The 15,677-nt window shown below is 53.0% G+C and overlaps 1 protein-coding gene across 1 annotated transcript in view; it reads right to left on the reverse strand.

The window, feature by feature from the left end:
* Glt1d1 (glycosyltransferase 1 domain containing 1) overlaps positions 1–15,677 on the reverse strand; it is an 87,079-nt gene that overhangs the window by 57,723 nt on the left and 13,679 nt on the right. Inside the window, exons 2-3 of the mRNA XM_023720574.1 lie at positions 13,374–13,522; positions 4,134–4,239 (exon numbers count right to left, since the gene is read on the reverse strand). Coding sequence (XP_023576342.1) covers positions 4,134–4,239; positions 13,374–13,522 — 255 coding nt within the window. The remainder of the gene's footprint in view (positions 1–4,133; positions 4,240–13,373; positions 13,523–15,677) is intronic.

Below are 15,677 nucleotides of genomic sequence, written 5' to 3' on the forward strand. Positions count from 1 at the left end.
TAATGGTGTTTGTAAATAGGATCACAAGTCCGCATCTTGTACAGCAATTAACCACTAAGAAGAATATATGCAGTGTATTATTTGTTGAAACTGTACTTCTGATTTGATTTGAAACTGTCTCATTGCTGTTTATCAATAAAACTTTGAAAAAAATAAATAAATAAATAAAAAACATTCCTAGGTACGGCCGACCCTTGATCACTGGCAGTGCCAGGAGGCCTGCACTTGTAGCAGTGGTAACTCAAAGGCTAGATTAAATTATAAAGCTAGATTAAATTAAAACAGTGTACAGGCCACAAAGCTCTAGAAAAGTTTAGAAAGAAAAAGAAGAAACCCAGCTTGTAACTCACACACATATAACCCGGGTACATAGTTACTACCTCTACAAGTTTCAGAATCCAGCCTTAGATCTGCTGAAAATGTACCTGGACAGCCCCTGCAAGGCCGTCGCAGAAGAGACAATGCACGCAGCCTAAAGCTGTCCCCGAGGACACCGCCCACAGGATCGCTGCGCGCCTATTGACTTGGTCTGGGTGTGTTTTCAGGCTGCCTACCCCTCCTGTGTCCCCCCGCCCGCCCCCTGCAGCTGTTTTCATGCTTTAAACTCTGTAGACAGTGGCCCCAAGAGAACAGAACAATCAGTCAGACGCTTGACCAAGATTTGGTGAGCGTCCCAGGCACATCTGATGGTCCCCGATCAGAGTAACTCTCTCTCCCCTGCCAGAATGTCACAGGACTGACAGCTAATCTACGTCTACTGCCTCTTGTTGGGCTTTGTCAGAGGGTGACACATAATATGCTCAGCAAAGATCTGCTGGAAAAACTAAGAGGGGGGAAAGGTAACCGAAAGCGGCCCTCTGGCCAGCACACTTCAGCTTCTCAGCTGCCCCGGTAACAACAGCTCCTGTTCCAGGTCGAGTTGCCCCTGTCTCTTAGACATGGCTGGTTCCTGCGATGCACACGGCATAAGCCAACCCCCAGTGGACAAGCCCCTCTGCCTCCTCACTTCCTGTCTGCTTTAGCCCACAGACCCCCGAGACCACCCGAGGGCAGGGTCTGATATTCTAGAAGCGGTCCCCCTCAGTGGGTGCCCTGGGATGCAGATCCATCTGCCTCCGCATCTGGGGTGTCCTGCGGGGTTTGTGCTTGCCGCTGTCCTTCTGCCTAGGAGAGGACACGTTAGGAGGGCCTGGACCCAAGGCCCGGGATGCAGGAAGTTACAATAACACCTTTCTCATGACAAATACAGCAGCCACTACTTGGCACTGTTGGCTGAATATTGCCATTTCAAAATAGGTGTCTTCACGTTGCTACATGATTCTGCCTATCAGAAACGACTTTGGTAAACCGGCCACGGCAGCACGCGTCTTAATCCCAGCATTCAGGAGCCTGAGGCAGGAGAAGAATCGCTGCGAACTCAAGGCCAGCCTGGGCTACAGAGAGAGGTCAGGGCCCCCTGAGCTACACAAAGAGACCCTGGCCCGCAAAACAAGGAAAGCAGATAAAAGTCTCTAGCAAAACTATAGCTCAAAACCTATATATAATTACTCATATTTAACTATTCTTAACTTATAAGGCAGCAAATTTGCATAGTGCAAGCTGCGGCGCACACGTCCTAGCTGTGACCGGGGCCCTCATTTTCTGCCCTTTGATCATTCGTCTGGCAATGTAGCTTCTTTCGATACACACCTGGGTGACCCCTCGCAAAACTGCAGCCTCAGATTTAGAGCACTTTGTACTGCCCGTTGATATTCGTGCTTCTCAAATGAATATCACAACACCTGTAAGCTGAAAGGCTGGTGCTGGACTGAGCACCACAGCCCGCAGGAAAAGCGTCTACAATACTAAAAGAGTTCAAGTCATGTCCCATAAAAAAAATCCAGTGATTTAAAAGTATTTGATTAAAAATGAAACATTCATCATAAATAGCTAGACAAATCTAATACTTTGTTTTATAGGAGAGGGAAAAAAAAAAAAAGCCCTGTGTTGTGTTAACAGGAAATCTATGATTCATGCAGCTTTCCTGCCCCTCACCGCGATCAATGTCCCCCGCACAAAAACCAATATCTGCTGTAATAACAATGCGATGAATAATACTAATGATAACATCGTCCGATGGATCACTCAATATGGTCTCTGGTAAACAGAATTATTTTTCTTCTATAAGACTGCATTACGAATCACAAGCATCTAAAGGTAATGCATTTTCAGGGTACAAGAACAGCCTTTTTAAGAAAACCTGTAATGATAGATCACCCCTCTTTCTTTCTTTCTTTTTTTGGTCTTTTTGAGACAGGGTCTCGCTGTGCAGCCCAGGCTGGTCTCAAATGCGCAATGATCCTCCCGCCTCTGCCTCCTGAGTGCTGAAACTACAGGCATGCACCACCATGCCTGGGGATAGAGCACCTTTCGCCCGCAATCCTAGGCTGTTTGCTCCCTCTGACTGTCTCTCGGTGTCTGTCTCTTTCTCTCTCTCTCTCTGACCTGCATGCAGTACGTGTCTCCATGTCTGAAAATGTTTTCCGCAGAAACTGCATCCAGAAGACCTCAGGAGAGTGTTCACCCCACGGCGACACCACACCTGCCTGCAGGAGAAAGTCTGGGTCCCATGGGGACCTAGAGCCCTGGCCATGAACAGGGAGTGCATGGCCCTGTGACTGGGATACCTCCCAGGACTCTGTGCTGCCCACCAGGCCTGTCGCAGCTGAGCGACAGCAAACCCACAGCGAGAGGTCCAGAGGGTGCGACAGCAGCCAGCACTCTCAGTTTGCTCTTCAATGACTCCAAAATCTCATGCAGCTGAAGGATGCTAGCGCCGTGTCTGCTGGGCCATCCTGGGCTTGAGCCCAGCCCACCTGGAGCCAGGCGAGACTCTTACCTGCCTACACCCTGCACCAGGGAGCTCAAGGGCACAGACCACCACCCGGCCTGGGACCCCCAGATCGCTCCACAGGGCCTGTACTGCATCCGGGGAGCACATGTGCATTACTTTGAACCTGATGCCTCTTCCTTCACAGCTGGTACAGGACCTCACCCTAGAGGACGGGGACTGCTGTTATCACTTGATGCCTTATTACTGTATTTGTCTTACAAATGAAGTGAGTTTTTCCTACCAGGACTCCCAGTTCACTGTATGGCTACTGGTCATTTTCTAGGCCTGCCCTGTCCAGGCAGAGCCAGGACCCATGTCCAGCATGGATCCTAACACTTCCATTAGCCCCCAGACCACAAAGGACTCCTCTGAAAATGGGGGTGAAATCCCTGTGTGAATAGCAGAGGCTCCCCGGCCAGTCGCTCTGCTTACAGGGCTGACAAGGGGACAGCCTCTCCTCCCCATGCTGACCCTCGCTGACCCGCGCTGACTAGAAGCTCCCGTCTTTCTCCTGCAGTGACCCAGGTCAGAGTTCAGCTTGTCCACCGTGCACTCAGCACCAGGGCTACGTGCTGGTTTGGTCTGTCTGTCAGGACCTGGGGCAGGAGATGAAGTAACCAGTGTCAACCAGGATGGGCCCGAACACCACGACGTCCTGAGGGATCCAACTGTGGAAGCTGCTCCAGCCAGGGCTGTGATACCCCCTCATCTAGCTCAAAATTATGTGGGGGCGCCCAGGGTCATCACAACCCAGCCATCCCAGGGACATCTACGATGAGCAGTTAAGGGCCTAGGGTGGTGGGAGTGCACAGCACTCTTGGAAGTGGACAGGGTCACACTCTTGGAAGCTGGAGGTCGGGAGGCTGAGGCAGGGGAACTGCCTCCCCACAGGCAGAGTCCAGCCTGGGCTACATAACGAGAGCTCAAGGCCAGCACAAACTACATGACAAGGTCCTGTCTCAAACACTCAAAAGGAAAAAACAAAAGCTAGCAGCTATGACCTCCCTCAGAAAGGGTTTCCAGATCCTAAATATGGCAGTGCCAATGGAGAGAACAGGAGTACAGGGCTGGTTTCACACGGCAAGAGGTGAACCTGCCGGGGGCTTCTGCTTTGTCATCTCACTCCAGTAGGTACCGCCCACGTGACAACAGGGCTCACTGGCCTTGCTATTCTGTTTTGTTTCTCTTCCATTTTAATTTGCATCAGTGCAGGTTGTACTGCAGGAGGTCACCGCTGGGCGGGGCCTCCTCAGGACCTCACCTGGCCTCCTGGAGCACATTGCCCATCACTTCTTTCTTCTCTTCCTGGCCAGCATCTTCGTTTACATCCGTGCCACCAAAGATGATCCCGAAAGGGATCCTGTGACCTGCAATGCAACAGCGACAGGAGACAGAGGTTAAGGCAGGGATGGCACCGCCCACCACCCACCAGGTGGAGCAGCCGATGTCGCGGCACGCAGGGCTGGGTCGCCGGCTCAGTGGCACCTGGTTCTGCTGAGCAGGATGCCTACAATGCTGTTACAAGCCACTGGCTGCGAGCAGCAGCTGCTGAGGCGCTGAGGAACCACCCACTGGAGAAGCTCTGGGGTGTGTTGTGTGAGTGAGTGTGAGTCAGGGGACACACTAGCCACTGGCATCAGAGCTATGGATTTTCAGTTAATTTGCCTTAAATTTTAACAACAAAAACACATCGAGCTGGAAGCCACCCATCGAGCCAAGCTTCTCCTTCTTTGAAAATAAGCAAAGCTGCAGCCTTGGAGGGTTCTAGCACATGAGCTGGGTTTGTCATGGTGCCTGCGGGCAGCTGCGAGGGGTGGAAGTAGTGGGGCATTCCCTGCTGTGCGGGGTGGGTGCATGCAGGACTGCTTGCAGAATGGCATGAGTCTGGCGACAGCCCCTGGTGACAGCGATGGGCCCGGTGGGCAGCTGCACCACGCGGGAGGGGAGGTCTTTGGGGCTAAGGTTGCCCACATCTGAGTCCCCAGAGCCCACACATGGCAGTTAATCCTGACCGTCTACTGCACTGAGCTCAGAGGAGACCGGATCAGCCACGCACACTGCAGCACCCTGAGGCATCTCCTCGGCCATGTGCAGACAGACAGCAAACAGCCACAGAGCCTCTCTGGCCGTCCAGGCCGCTCTCAGCCCCAATTTCACCACAAAGGACTCGACTATGGCTTCCCGAAGCAGAACCATGAAGCATAGGGAGCTACTGGCTGCTAGAACAAGCAGCCACGAGGAGCTGAGGAACCACCCACTGGAGGAGCTCTGGGGTGTGTGAGTGCGAGCGTGCATGTGTGTGCGTGTGTTCCTAAAGAGTGACAATATCTCCAATTAAGTGCAAAACCCAAATGCACATCAGTTGCCTCGCTGTGTATTAGAATAACAAACACGTTGCTATGCGCGCACATCTCCAAGGAGCAAACTCGAGCTGCCACCACCCCTGGGAAGCAACCGGGAAGCGCACAGACCTGGGATGCGGCGGGGGGGGGGGGGGGGACGACTCTTCACCCTGCAACTCCTGACGTACTTGGATGCCTAGATGGCACATGTAGGAACATTCCTGAAATTCACAGACATAGAAAAGTCCTCCCGGGACACACGGTGGCTGGTCGTGGGCAGGAGGCTCAGGTACGAGGTGCCGTGCTGGGAGGGGTGAGTGATTTCCCTGCGCTACAAGGACACGAATCTTTGGACCTGAGAGGGTCATGGGACAGAGGATAACTGTCCCCAACTGTGTCCACAGCCTGATTGGCAGGACCCAGGAACAGGAAGGAGGAAATTGGAATTGGGAGGGACAGATTCAGGGCTGCTACTTAGCTGAAGTAGAATGGGGGAGGAGAATGGGATTGGCAGGGAGCCCAACAGGGACCCAAGGGTCCTTGGAAGGAGAGAGAGTGTCAAAGCATCCCGGAATGGGAGCAAGCAGTGGCCCCTGAACTGCAGACGGAAGGCCATAGCCAGCCAGGGCTGTGGTGCAGGGGCCTCAGTCAGCACTGGCTTCCAGGACTGCGGAGCAGAAGCAGGGACCTGAGGGACAGCGCCACACAGCCCCACTGGGGACAGACGCCACCCAGAGGCCACCAAGGGAAGCTTCCCTGATGGAAACACTCCCGGAGGAGGCGGAAGGCATGGCAGAAGCTGCGCACAGCCAGACATCCAGAGAGGCAGACAGACGCAAGCAGATGCGTGCGTGCGGGAACCCAAGCAGCTGCTCAGAGGCGAGTGGCAGTCAGTGACACACACCTTCAGCCCTGCGAACATGGCAAGCCGGCCCAGAGCTCCAGACTAAATCCAACAGAGTAGGGCTGCGCTCGGAGGAGCACACCTGCAATCCCAGCACCTGGGAGGCTGGGGCAGGAGGACTGCAGGTGCAAGTCCAGCCTGGACAACTCAGCAAGACCCTGTCCCAAGAATAAAATGCAAGGCTGGAGATGCAGCTCAGAGCAAAGGCTCTGGGCTCAGTCCAACAACAACAACCCACAAGAAAGCGGACAAGGACATGGCGCAAGGAAGAAGTACATATTCAGTATAGTGCAGTACGCAAGCCTCCCTGGACCTGGGTCAGAAACCCAGCTCTACCTGCTGGGTGGCTGCCTTGGGGCCTGGGGACACTGGCCATGCTCTGTGCGGTAGCAACTCTCAGTGGGCGGGCGGCCAGGATCCAAGGACAGACATGGGGCAGCTCGGCTGGCAGAGCTCGGTGCCAAAGGGGGCTGAAACCGGGCAGCCTGAGGTTCGCGAAATTACATGAATGCTTAGAAGAGCGCGAGACCTTTCACTTTTGAGGCGCGTGTTTCTAAGAAAACAATGCTTCAAACAAGTTGTCTATTAGCCTTAAAGGCAAAAGACTTTCATAAGCCCTCCCAGAGCTGTGACTGAGACATTCTCCGAGAAATTCTAGGCGTTTCTTCGGACTTCTTTTGCTCTAGCGCAAAGTCTACACAACGTGTGCACAGACTTGAGTCTTGTCTCCCTGCAGGTTCACCGAGCGCAGGCTAGAAGTGCGCATGCGCGGCGAGTGGCCGACCCAGGCTCAGGCATGCGTCACCCGATCCACTCACCACCTCCGCGCTCCTGGATGCAAATCTACTCCCTTGGCAAGCGCCAGGTCCTCTGAGGGCCACCTGGACGACTCTCCTACCTCCGTTTTGGGGGCCTAACCCATTTCCACGTGCTGACGCAGAGCTGGCTAGGACTTCTGCTCATGCCTTCCACTGGCTGCAAGCAACGCAAACCGGCCCAGCCAGGCGCTATGTGTGGTCTCTGAAGCAGGGGACAGGGCAGGGTCACCCCGCCCCCACAGCTCCCAAAGGACGTGTGTGAGCTGGGCAGGGCAAGAGGCAAGAGACAGCCCTGCTCCACGCTGTCAGCTCGGATCGGCCTCAAAATAAGAGGCTGTGACTTCCCAGGGCACAAAGCATTACACCAGAGCTCAAGCTGCGGCTCCGAGACACTACACGCTGCCTTAGTTGCGTTAGGCAGATCGCTCCTCCTCCACATCTCCTCCCTCCGCACGTCGCAGAGGTGGCTGCAGGGGTGTCCCGCCGCTCTCAGTCACTCATCTCCAAGCCGCTCCCTTCTTCATGAATTAATAAGAGCTGGGCTCTGCCCTGCTTGAGGCCCTTGTTCCGGATGCCATCATCCTAGCGGGACTTGGGACTCCCTAGCTCCCTACCATGCACGGATTTGATTCTATGTATGCCCTTCCTAGATTCCACATCTTAGTGGGGTCAGGGGGTGCCAGGCTTGCTCCACCTAACAGAGCACCTTCGGGATTCTCCCAGGGGTGGCAAATGACCAGACGTCCCTCTCTTTGCAGCTCCCAGAATCCACTGAATGCACACAGGCCGCAGTCCTCAGCCGGGCGTCTGCAGGTCAGCTAGGTCACCTAGGCCAGCTATCTGTCCTGGCCACGTGAGCAGTGGCCCCGGGCGCAGGGGGTGTGGTGCACCGAAGACCAGGGGCCCACACTGTTCTGCACATGGTGACGCTGTCCACCTCCCAGGGAGAGCGGAAGTGCGATGGCTCTCAACTAGGGATTGAACCCAGGGCCCCCCGTGTGCTGGGCAAGTGTTCTACCACACTCCAGCCCCACAGGCAGTGCTTGCAACATATCTTAGGTGAAAATGGTCAAGCAAACTATCATTACGATATGGCTGCAATTTCAAAAATACCCCCTTAACAGCCACATGTGGTGGTGTGTGCCCGTCATCCCGGCACTCAGGAGCCTGAGGCAGGAGGGTCACTGTGAGATGAGGCCAGCCTGGGCTACACAGTGAATTCAAGGCAGCCTGGATTACAGAGAAAGACCCTGTCAGAGAGGGAGGGAGGGAGGGAGAGACAGAGAGACAGAGAGAGTGAGAGAGCAAGAGACAGAGACAGAGACAGAGAGAAAGAGAGACAGAGAGAGACAGAGACAGAGAGAGAGTGACAGAGTGAGACAGAGAGAGAGACAGAGAGAGACAGAGACAAAGAGACAGAGAGAGAGAGAGAGAGAGAGAGAGAGAGAGAGACAGAAAGACAGACAGACAGACAGGCAGGCAGAGAGACAGACAGAGAGACAGAGACAGAGACAGAGAGAGAGTGACAGAGTGAGAGAGCGAGAGACAGAGACAGAGAGACAGAGAGAGACAGAGAGACAGAGACAGAGAAAGTGACAGAGTGAGAGAGAGAGAGAGGCAGAGAAAGAGAGAGAGAGAAAGACAGAGAGAAACAGACAGAGACAGAGACAGAGAGACAGAGAGAGTGACAGAGTGAGACAGAGAGAGAGACAGAGAGACAGAGAGAGACAGAGACAAAGAGACAGAGAGAGAGAGAGAGAGAGAGAGAGAGAGAGAGAGAGAGAGAGACAGAAAGACAGACAGACAGGCAGGCAGAGAGACAGAGAGACAGAGACAGAGACAGAGAGAGAGTGACAGAGTGAGAGAGCGAGAGACAGAGACAGAGAGACAGAGAGAGACAGAGAGACAGAGACAGAGAAAGTGACAGAGTGAGAGAGAGAGAGAGGCAGAGAAAGAGAGAGAGAGAAAGACAGAGAGAAACAGACAGAGACAGAGACAGAGAGACAGAGAGAGTGACAGAGTGAGACAGAGAGAGAGACAGAGAGACAGAGAGACAGAGAGACAGAGACAAAGAGACAGACAGAGAGAGCGAGAGAGAGAGAGAGACAGCGAGAGAGACAGAGACAGAGACAGAGAGACAGAGAGGCAGAGACAGAGAGAGAGAGAGAGAGAGAGAGAGAGAGAGAGGTTTTACATTTACCAGAAGAGTAAATCTTTTATGGCAAACTTAATTTTGAATAAAAAACACGTAACAGATGAAATGAAGGGCGCAGACACACGTGGGTCATTTCCGTGTGGTGCCCTTGCAGGGCCGAGCCTCTTTCTCGGTGCCACTGACTGTCTACAGCCTCAGGCTCCAGCCTCCACCCTCAGAGCAGCCTCCAAGGGCTGCGCACACTATTTGCAGTGTATGTACCCAGAATATGACTTTCAAAAAGCTGCAGTGTGGCACCCACCTATAAACCCAGGACTCAGGAGGCTGAGGCAGGAGGATCATTGAGGGTTTGAGACCAGCCTGAGCTCAAGGCCAGCCTGAGCTGCACAGGGAGACCCAGTCTCCAAAAGATGCAAAAAAAAAAAAAAAAAAAAAGTGCAGCTTAAGAGCCCCGGACACGTGATGCCTGGGCAGACAGCCCCAAGGGGCAAAGGAGCAGAGAGAAGCTGAGCCCTGGCCAAGGCCAGCAGCGAGCAGGCTTCAGCTTCACGGAGCAGGAGAATGCTCTGTCCTTCCGCCGCCGCAGGGGCTGCCTTCGGAGGTGCCTCCTCCTTCTGCCAAGGCTTCAGGAGAAGCAGCCCTGCTGCCAGGTGGCTTCCCATTTACTCGAAACAAAGGTCAGGAATGGTGAAATTGAGAAGAATTGAAGTTTGAACGAGAAAACAAAACCCCCAGCCACTTGGTCAGAGAGCAAAGAATAGGTGCTTGCCTGGCAGCTGCCAGAACGTGGATGGGGTGACCTTTTGGAAGGTGATTTGTCCCTGTCAAAGGAAAAACCCACTCTGGCCCCAGGCTTGTGGTATGCCTTTACAGAGGAATAGAAATCAAGTAAGTCTAACCTAGAAGTCAGAAATGGGAAATGCTCCCAAACTGGAAACTTCTCTGGGGCTGTCAAAGCCACAGGCACAAACTCCAGCCCCGACCTCACAGCAGGCGGCCGGCAATGCGAGGTGCACCAGTGGGCTGCGGCGGGCGCCCTGCAGGCCTCAGATGTGGCGAGGTGCTCACGGGAAACTCGGGGCGTTCTGCAAGTAGACCTGGGGCCGACCCCTAGGTTTTCCATGGCGTGCCTGTGGACACTCTGAAATCACAAAAATTCCAAAATCAAAGTCCCTTTTGGTTTGAGTGTTTCAGAACAGGGACTTTCAGTCTGTACCATTGGTCCGCTCACAGAAAGTGTGAGGCACAGACGGCTTTGGGACCCGGACAGAGCTGAGGTCCGTGGAGAAAGACTCGTAGGAATAAAACACAGACCTGACCACACAACGTGATGGCAAGGAAGTCGGGATGCAGGCTCACAGACAACAGCCTAGCACGGTGAGTAGAGTCCCACCTAGGGAGGGAGCCTGCAACCTGGACATTCACACCATCAGCGACAGTTTCCCACCCGTTCAGAGGTGGCTGTGATCAGCCTGGTTCTGGTGGCAGCGTCGGTCACACCCAGCATGAACCTCGGGCCCTGGGTTCCACACACTTACAGGGGAGCCTGGAATGCTCTACCTATCTCAGAATAGAACTTTCTAGAAGTAATAATTCCAAAAACATTGTCCTGTCTCCCAGGAAACAGTGGATTTGGATAGTTCAGGCTGGGTCACAAAATATGCAGTCGGATCTCCTCCCCCACACTCTCATGCTGAGGAGTCTGCAAGAAGACCCTGGAGCAATGGTTGACAAGAAAGAAATCAAAGACTCTAATAATGCCTGCTCATGGCTGCCTCCACATCATGGTGCTGTTGCGTGACAGCTGGGAGAAGACTGTGCAGCCGCACGTGTGAGTGGCGCAAGCAAGCGTCCAGAGGACGCCTGACTAGGGGCTCCATAGGGCGGAAACATGCATGGACACGCACGCTGGCCAGCCGCAGGACAGTCACGTAAACGCACACACTAGCCAGCCGCAGGGTGGTCACATGGATGTGGACGCTGGCCAGCCACAGGACGTCATGTCATCTTCAGTCTGGCTGTCCCCTGCCACACCGGTTCCACCAGCGGGTAGCCGGCAAGACAGCGGGGCCTCACCCAGCGGTCCTTCTGGGGTGGCATCCAGCTTCCTCCCTCTGGACTATCCTCTTGGGAGCCAGCACCACTTCAGGATCACTCAGAACTGGGCAGGCCCAGGTGGGGAGGGACCGAGCCTCCTGCGTAGAACCCTGGGCACAGGCAGACCCTCTGCAGCCCTGCTCCACAGCCCTCATAAGCACGAAATGGGGCAACCGGCTAGGCGCAGGAGGACACTAATCCAGTCCACGGAATGGATTCCAGGGAGCGCAAGACAGTAGTCACTGTGGTCGCCTCCGGGGAGCGTGAAGCAGACAAAGGGAACACAGGGGAGCCAGCAACCATGTGTCACCCTATGCAGGATGTCTTAGCATCCTCCCATATTACCCCCAAAATCAAGAAGCAGTACACCGTAGATCCTGCCCAGATGGGAAGGGTGTGGCCAGAGGGCCTCCCCCCCAGCACCGGAGGCAGGGACGCTGCCTGGGCGCTCCCTCTAGCCAGGGCGCTCTTGGCGCCTAGAAGCTTCCCACACGCAGACTAAAGTGGGATCCTAGCGCGAGGACAACTTAGGAGGTCCCAATCCACGCTGACTCGCCAGCCCCCTGAACGTCACCACACCGAGGACACCCGAACCTCGCTGCTTCATTTGTGCCCGCAGAAAGCCACCATGGCTTGGCGCAGCAGGTGTGCCCATCTTGTTTCCTACCAACTCGGTAGCAGCTGCATCAGGGAAGCCGATAGGACCTGGGCATGCAGCCAAAAGCACCCCAGCCCAGGAATAGGCGGGCTTTCTGCCCAGTGCACCCATAGCGCCACTCTGGGTCCCCGCGGTGAGACCAGGCTAGAGGCATGGTGCTGCTCACTGGGAGTAGAGCTCTGCAGCAACAGCAGCTGACCGGCAGCTGCCCATCAGCTGGATGCCATGGCTCCACCCCACCCGCCCCACAGAAAAGGGGCCCAGGCAGGCGTTTATGCCACTGAGCTATTTCCCAGGCCCCTGACTCATCCACATGGCTGACACTGACAAAGGATCTACAAAGTGCAGTGCAGGGTTTCGGGATAAGTCTTGAGGGGACTTGACTGACTGTGTCCAATACAAAAGTTACTTTTTTTTTTTTCTTTTACATTTTTTGTTATATGGGTCTTGCTTTATCTTGGTCTTAACCATCCAGCAGAAAAGTGTAGACGCGAGGTATGAAAGGTGAAGCCATGTTAATATACTGAGCTGCAGAAGGCTCAAGTCATCAGATTGGGACGCTGCCAGTCCTGTGGATAACCCACTACTATTGTGGACTGCTGGACTATATTGGAATATTTTGCTGAATTCATGCACCTACAGTATTTGGATGGCAATGGAATACTCATCTCTGACAAAACTGAACAAAAAAAGGTGATATAAATGAAGGACTATTTTGTATCTGTATATACAAAATAGTTAGGATAGATATACAGCTACTTGCTCTTAATTCAATAAGAAGAAAGATTTGTACTAATAGTGTTTGGACAGGATACCATGTCTGCATCTTGTGCTTTGAATGACTACTACAAAGACAACAATATGCAATGTATTAATTGTTGTAACTCTCCTACCAACCTGTTTTGAAGCTGTCACATTGCCATTTTTTTCTCAATAAAATTAATTAAAAAATAAAATTTAAACTGTTTTTGTTTTTTAAAAAAAGGTGGGGGGCTCCCAGCAGGCGCTGTCTGCCTGGAAAGGCCTCCGCTTCACAGCTCAGCGGGGACCTGACCTTACCGCATAGAAACCTAGAGGCCTTAGGGTCCCCGGTATTGAACACACTGTATAGAACCTCTCATAAGCGCTCCTCCTATCTCTGTAAAGAACTCAATGTTTAAATTTGAAAATCAGAATTTGAAACAAGAAGTACACACTGAAGAAATTCAGCACCATGTACCTCATACACCAAAACCAGCTCCGCTTCTTCCATCCAGTCTGGAGAGGCAGTTACCGAATTTTAGAAAGGCACTCAGCAGAAAACAAGCCGCCAGCGGCCGTGGTGGACGCCTGCTGTCCCTGCACTTGAGGCTGATGGGTAGGGGGACCAGCTCGAGAGCAAGTCCAGCCCGGACTCTGGAGGGAGCTGCTGCCTCCAAAGAGCAGAAAAGAGAAGAACCCGGCAGCGTCGCCGCCTCCCACGCGTTGGGCCGCAGAGCAGGGTACGCAGCAGCGTGGGCGCTGGCCGCTCTGCAGGCGCAGGCTTACCTTGCAGGAGCCGGCCTCCCCGGTAGAGGTGCAGGGCCAGCGCCCCCTCAAAGTGCTGGGCCTCCAGGAGGTCTGCGACGTCCGCCGGGCTCGCAAACTCTGACGCATCTCTCAGAACACAGCAGTGACCTGCTGCCTCCAGGTGGGCCCTGCACCAAAGACGGGGACAGGAGAGGATGGGTCGTTAGCAGGCACACAGCGCCGCGGTCATTCCCATCTCACCTCGATCCCTTCACAGAGTGCCCTTGCTCGGCAGGAAGCTCGAGGTCTGGAGGTGGCCCCTCACCCCTGTAGGGCTCGGACAGCCGAGCAGAGCAAGCTTGAGCCGCTGGGGTCACTCCACCAGCAGAGGCTTGAGCTACCGAAGGCCGTTCCCTGGGTCCCACTCTCCCCATCCTTTCACCTGTCCCTTCACTGTGGGAGGTCCCCAAGTTTAACTTCAAATCTCTGTCATTCATGTCTTAGAAAGGACTTCAGAGTCCCCCGTCACTATGGCTTCAAATCATATTGTGCGGCCTCTTCATTCTGGACCCCCAAAACAATCTCTTTCACATATGTGTCTTTTTTCTACTTTAGTACAGTTTATGGTAAGATATCTATAAATCTAAAATACAAACCTAATCAGCCGGGTATGGAAGTACTTGCCTGTAATCCCAGCACTCCACGGCCATACCACCCTGAACGCGCCCGATCTCATCTGGTCTCAGAAGCTAAGCAGGGTCGGGCCTGGTTAGTACTTGGATGGGAGAAGGCTGAGGCAGGAGGCTCCTTGGGAGTTTGAGACCAGCCTGGCTACAAAGTGAGCTGAAAGCTGGTCTGAACTGCATAGTGAGACCCTGTCTCAAAAAGACTAAACAAATGAATCCAAACCTGGTTGGCAAAAAGAAAGAATTCCTTTTCTTAGACAAGATCTCAACATGTAGTTCAGGCAGGCCTTGAACTCACCAACTAGCCCAGGCTGGCCTTGAACTCGAAGCGGTCCTCCTGCTTCTGCCTCCAGAATGCTGGGATTACAGGTATGTAGCACTACACCCAGTTAAAAGAATCACTTTGAAAGGGATCAATAACAGGAACAAAGGGCCAGCGAGACAGCTCAGCTGACTAAGTGCCTGCTTTGGCAAGTGCAGGGACCAGGGAGGCCCCTCATGCTGTGCCAGCCCTTCCTCCAGGGCACAGTGAGCAGTCCGAGAGCAGGACGCACGCCTGTAATCCCAGAGCTAGGGAGGCTGAAAATAGGAGGATCACTATGCTTCTGAGCTATGTGGTGTGGCCCTGCATTAAATACATAGTGTGGAAAAAAAAAAAAAAGGTATAAAATCTTTTTTGAACAATGAGAGAGTATAGGAGGAACTGCTCTCCACCCAAAGAAAGAGAAATGAAAAGGCTAACTTGTTTAATATATAAAGAAAGATCTTTTATGAAATAATAAGAAAAAACTAGCACAACCCCGTTGAAAAAATATAGACAGGCATAAAGCTGCACCAAGATGTGCAATTGGGCTTTTAAAACAAAAGGAAATTATGCCCAACTTCAGCTACCTTTTTATATAAAAAATCTATAAAAGTCAAACAGTCTGCCTAAAATTTCATGAAATAAACTCTCCTACACATTATCTAGAAGACTGCAAATGAGTGTAGTCTATGCAGTGGGCAAGACACAGCAACTAGCGAGCTTAAGGTGCACAAACTGACGAGGCTGGTGATAGATGCCTGTCCCAAGCACCCTGGGAGGTTGAGGCAGGAGGACCTCACTGGGGCCCAGCCTGGGCGACTTAGTGCTTTAGTGAGACCCACCCTTAAGGCGAAATAGTAAGGGCTGAGAAGTAGCTCAATATATCTACACCACACCCTGGGTTCAATGCCCAGTACCTTGATAAACACATTATGTACGTAAAACTAAAATTAAGGAACAAAATGCCAAAAAACCCTGACCGAATAACCCCACATGTAGAGATTTAATCCAGAGATATACATGGGTATGTGTGCAAAAGCATGCACCCAGGGACAGGTCCTGTGCCACTGGGCTTATAAGAGCAAAGGGGTCCAAAGCCACCTGCAAGGGCATCTGCCAGCACAGGTCGCATTGGCTCCATTCAGCTTTTCCACTACTGAAAGAGTGCAGAGGGCCAGCATGATGCCATATACAAAACTGGCTGAGAGAGACATCCTTGAATGCTGAAGAGAGCAGTGCACCAGCAGTTTCAGGAAGATACAATATGTGCCCCAGGTGTTGGTGTAGATCCAAGGTGTGCACCAAGGGTGTTGGTGTAGATCCAAGGTGTGCACCAAGGGTGTTGGTGTAGAT

Source organism: Octodon degus, unplaced genomic scaffold (assembly GCF_000260255.1).
Source record: "Octodon degus isolate 3935 unplaced genomic scaffold, OctDeg1.0 scaffold00076, whole genome shotgun sequence".
Classification (NCBI taxonomy): domain Eukaryota; kingdom Metazoa; phylum Chordata; class Mammalia; order Rodentia; family Octodontidae; genus Octodon; species Octodon degus.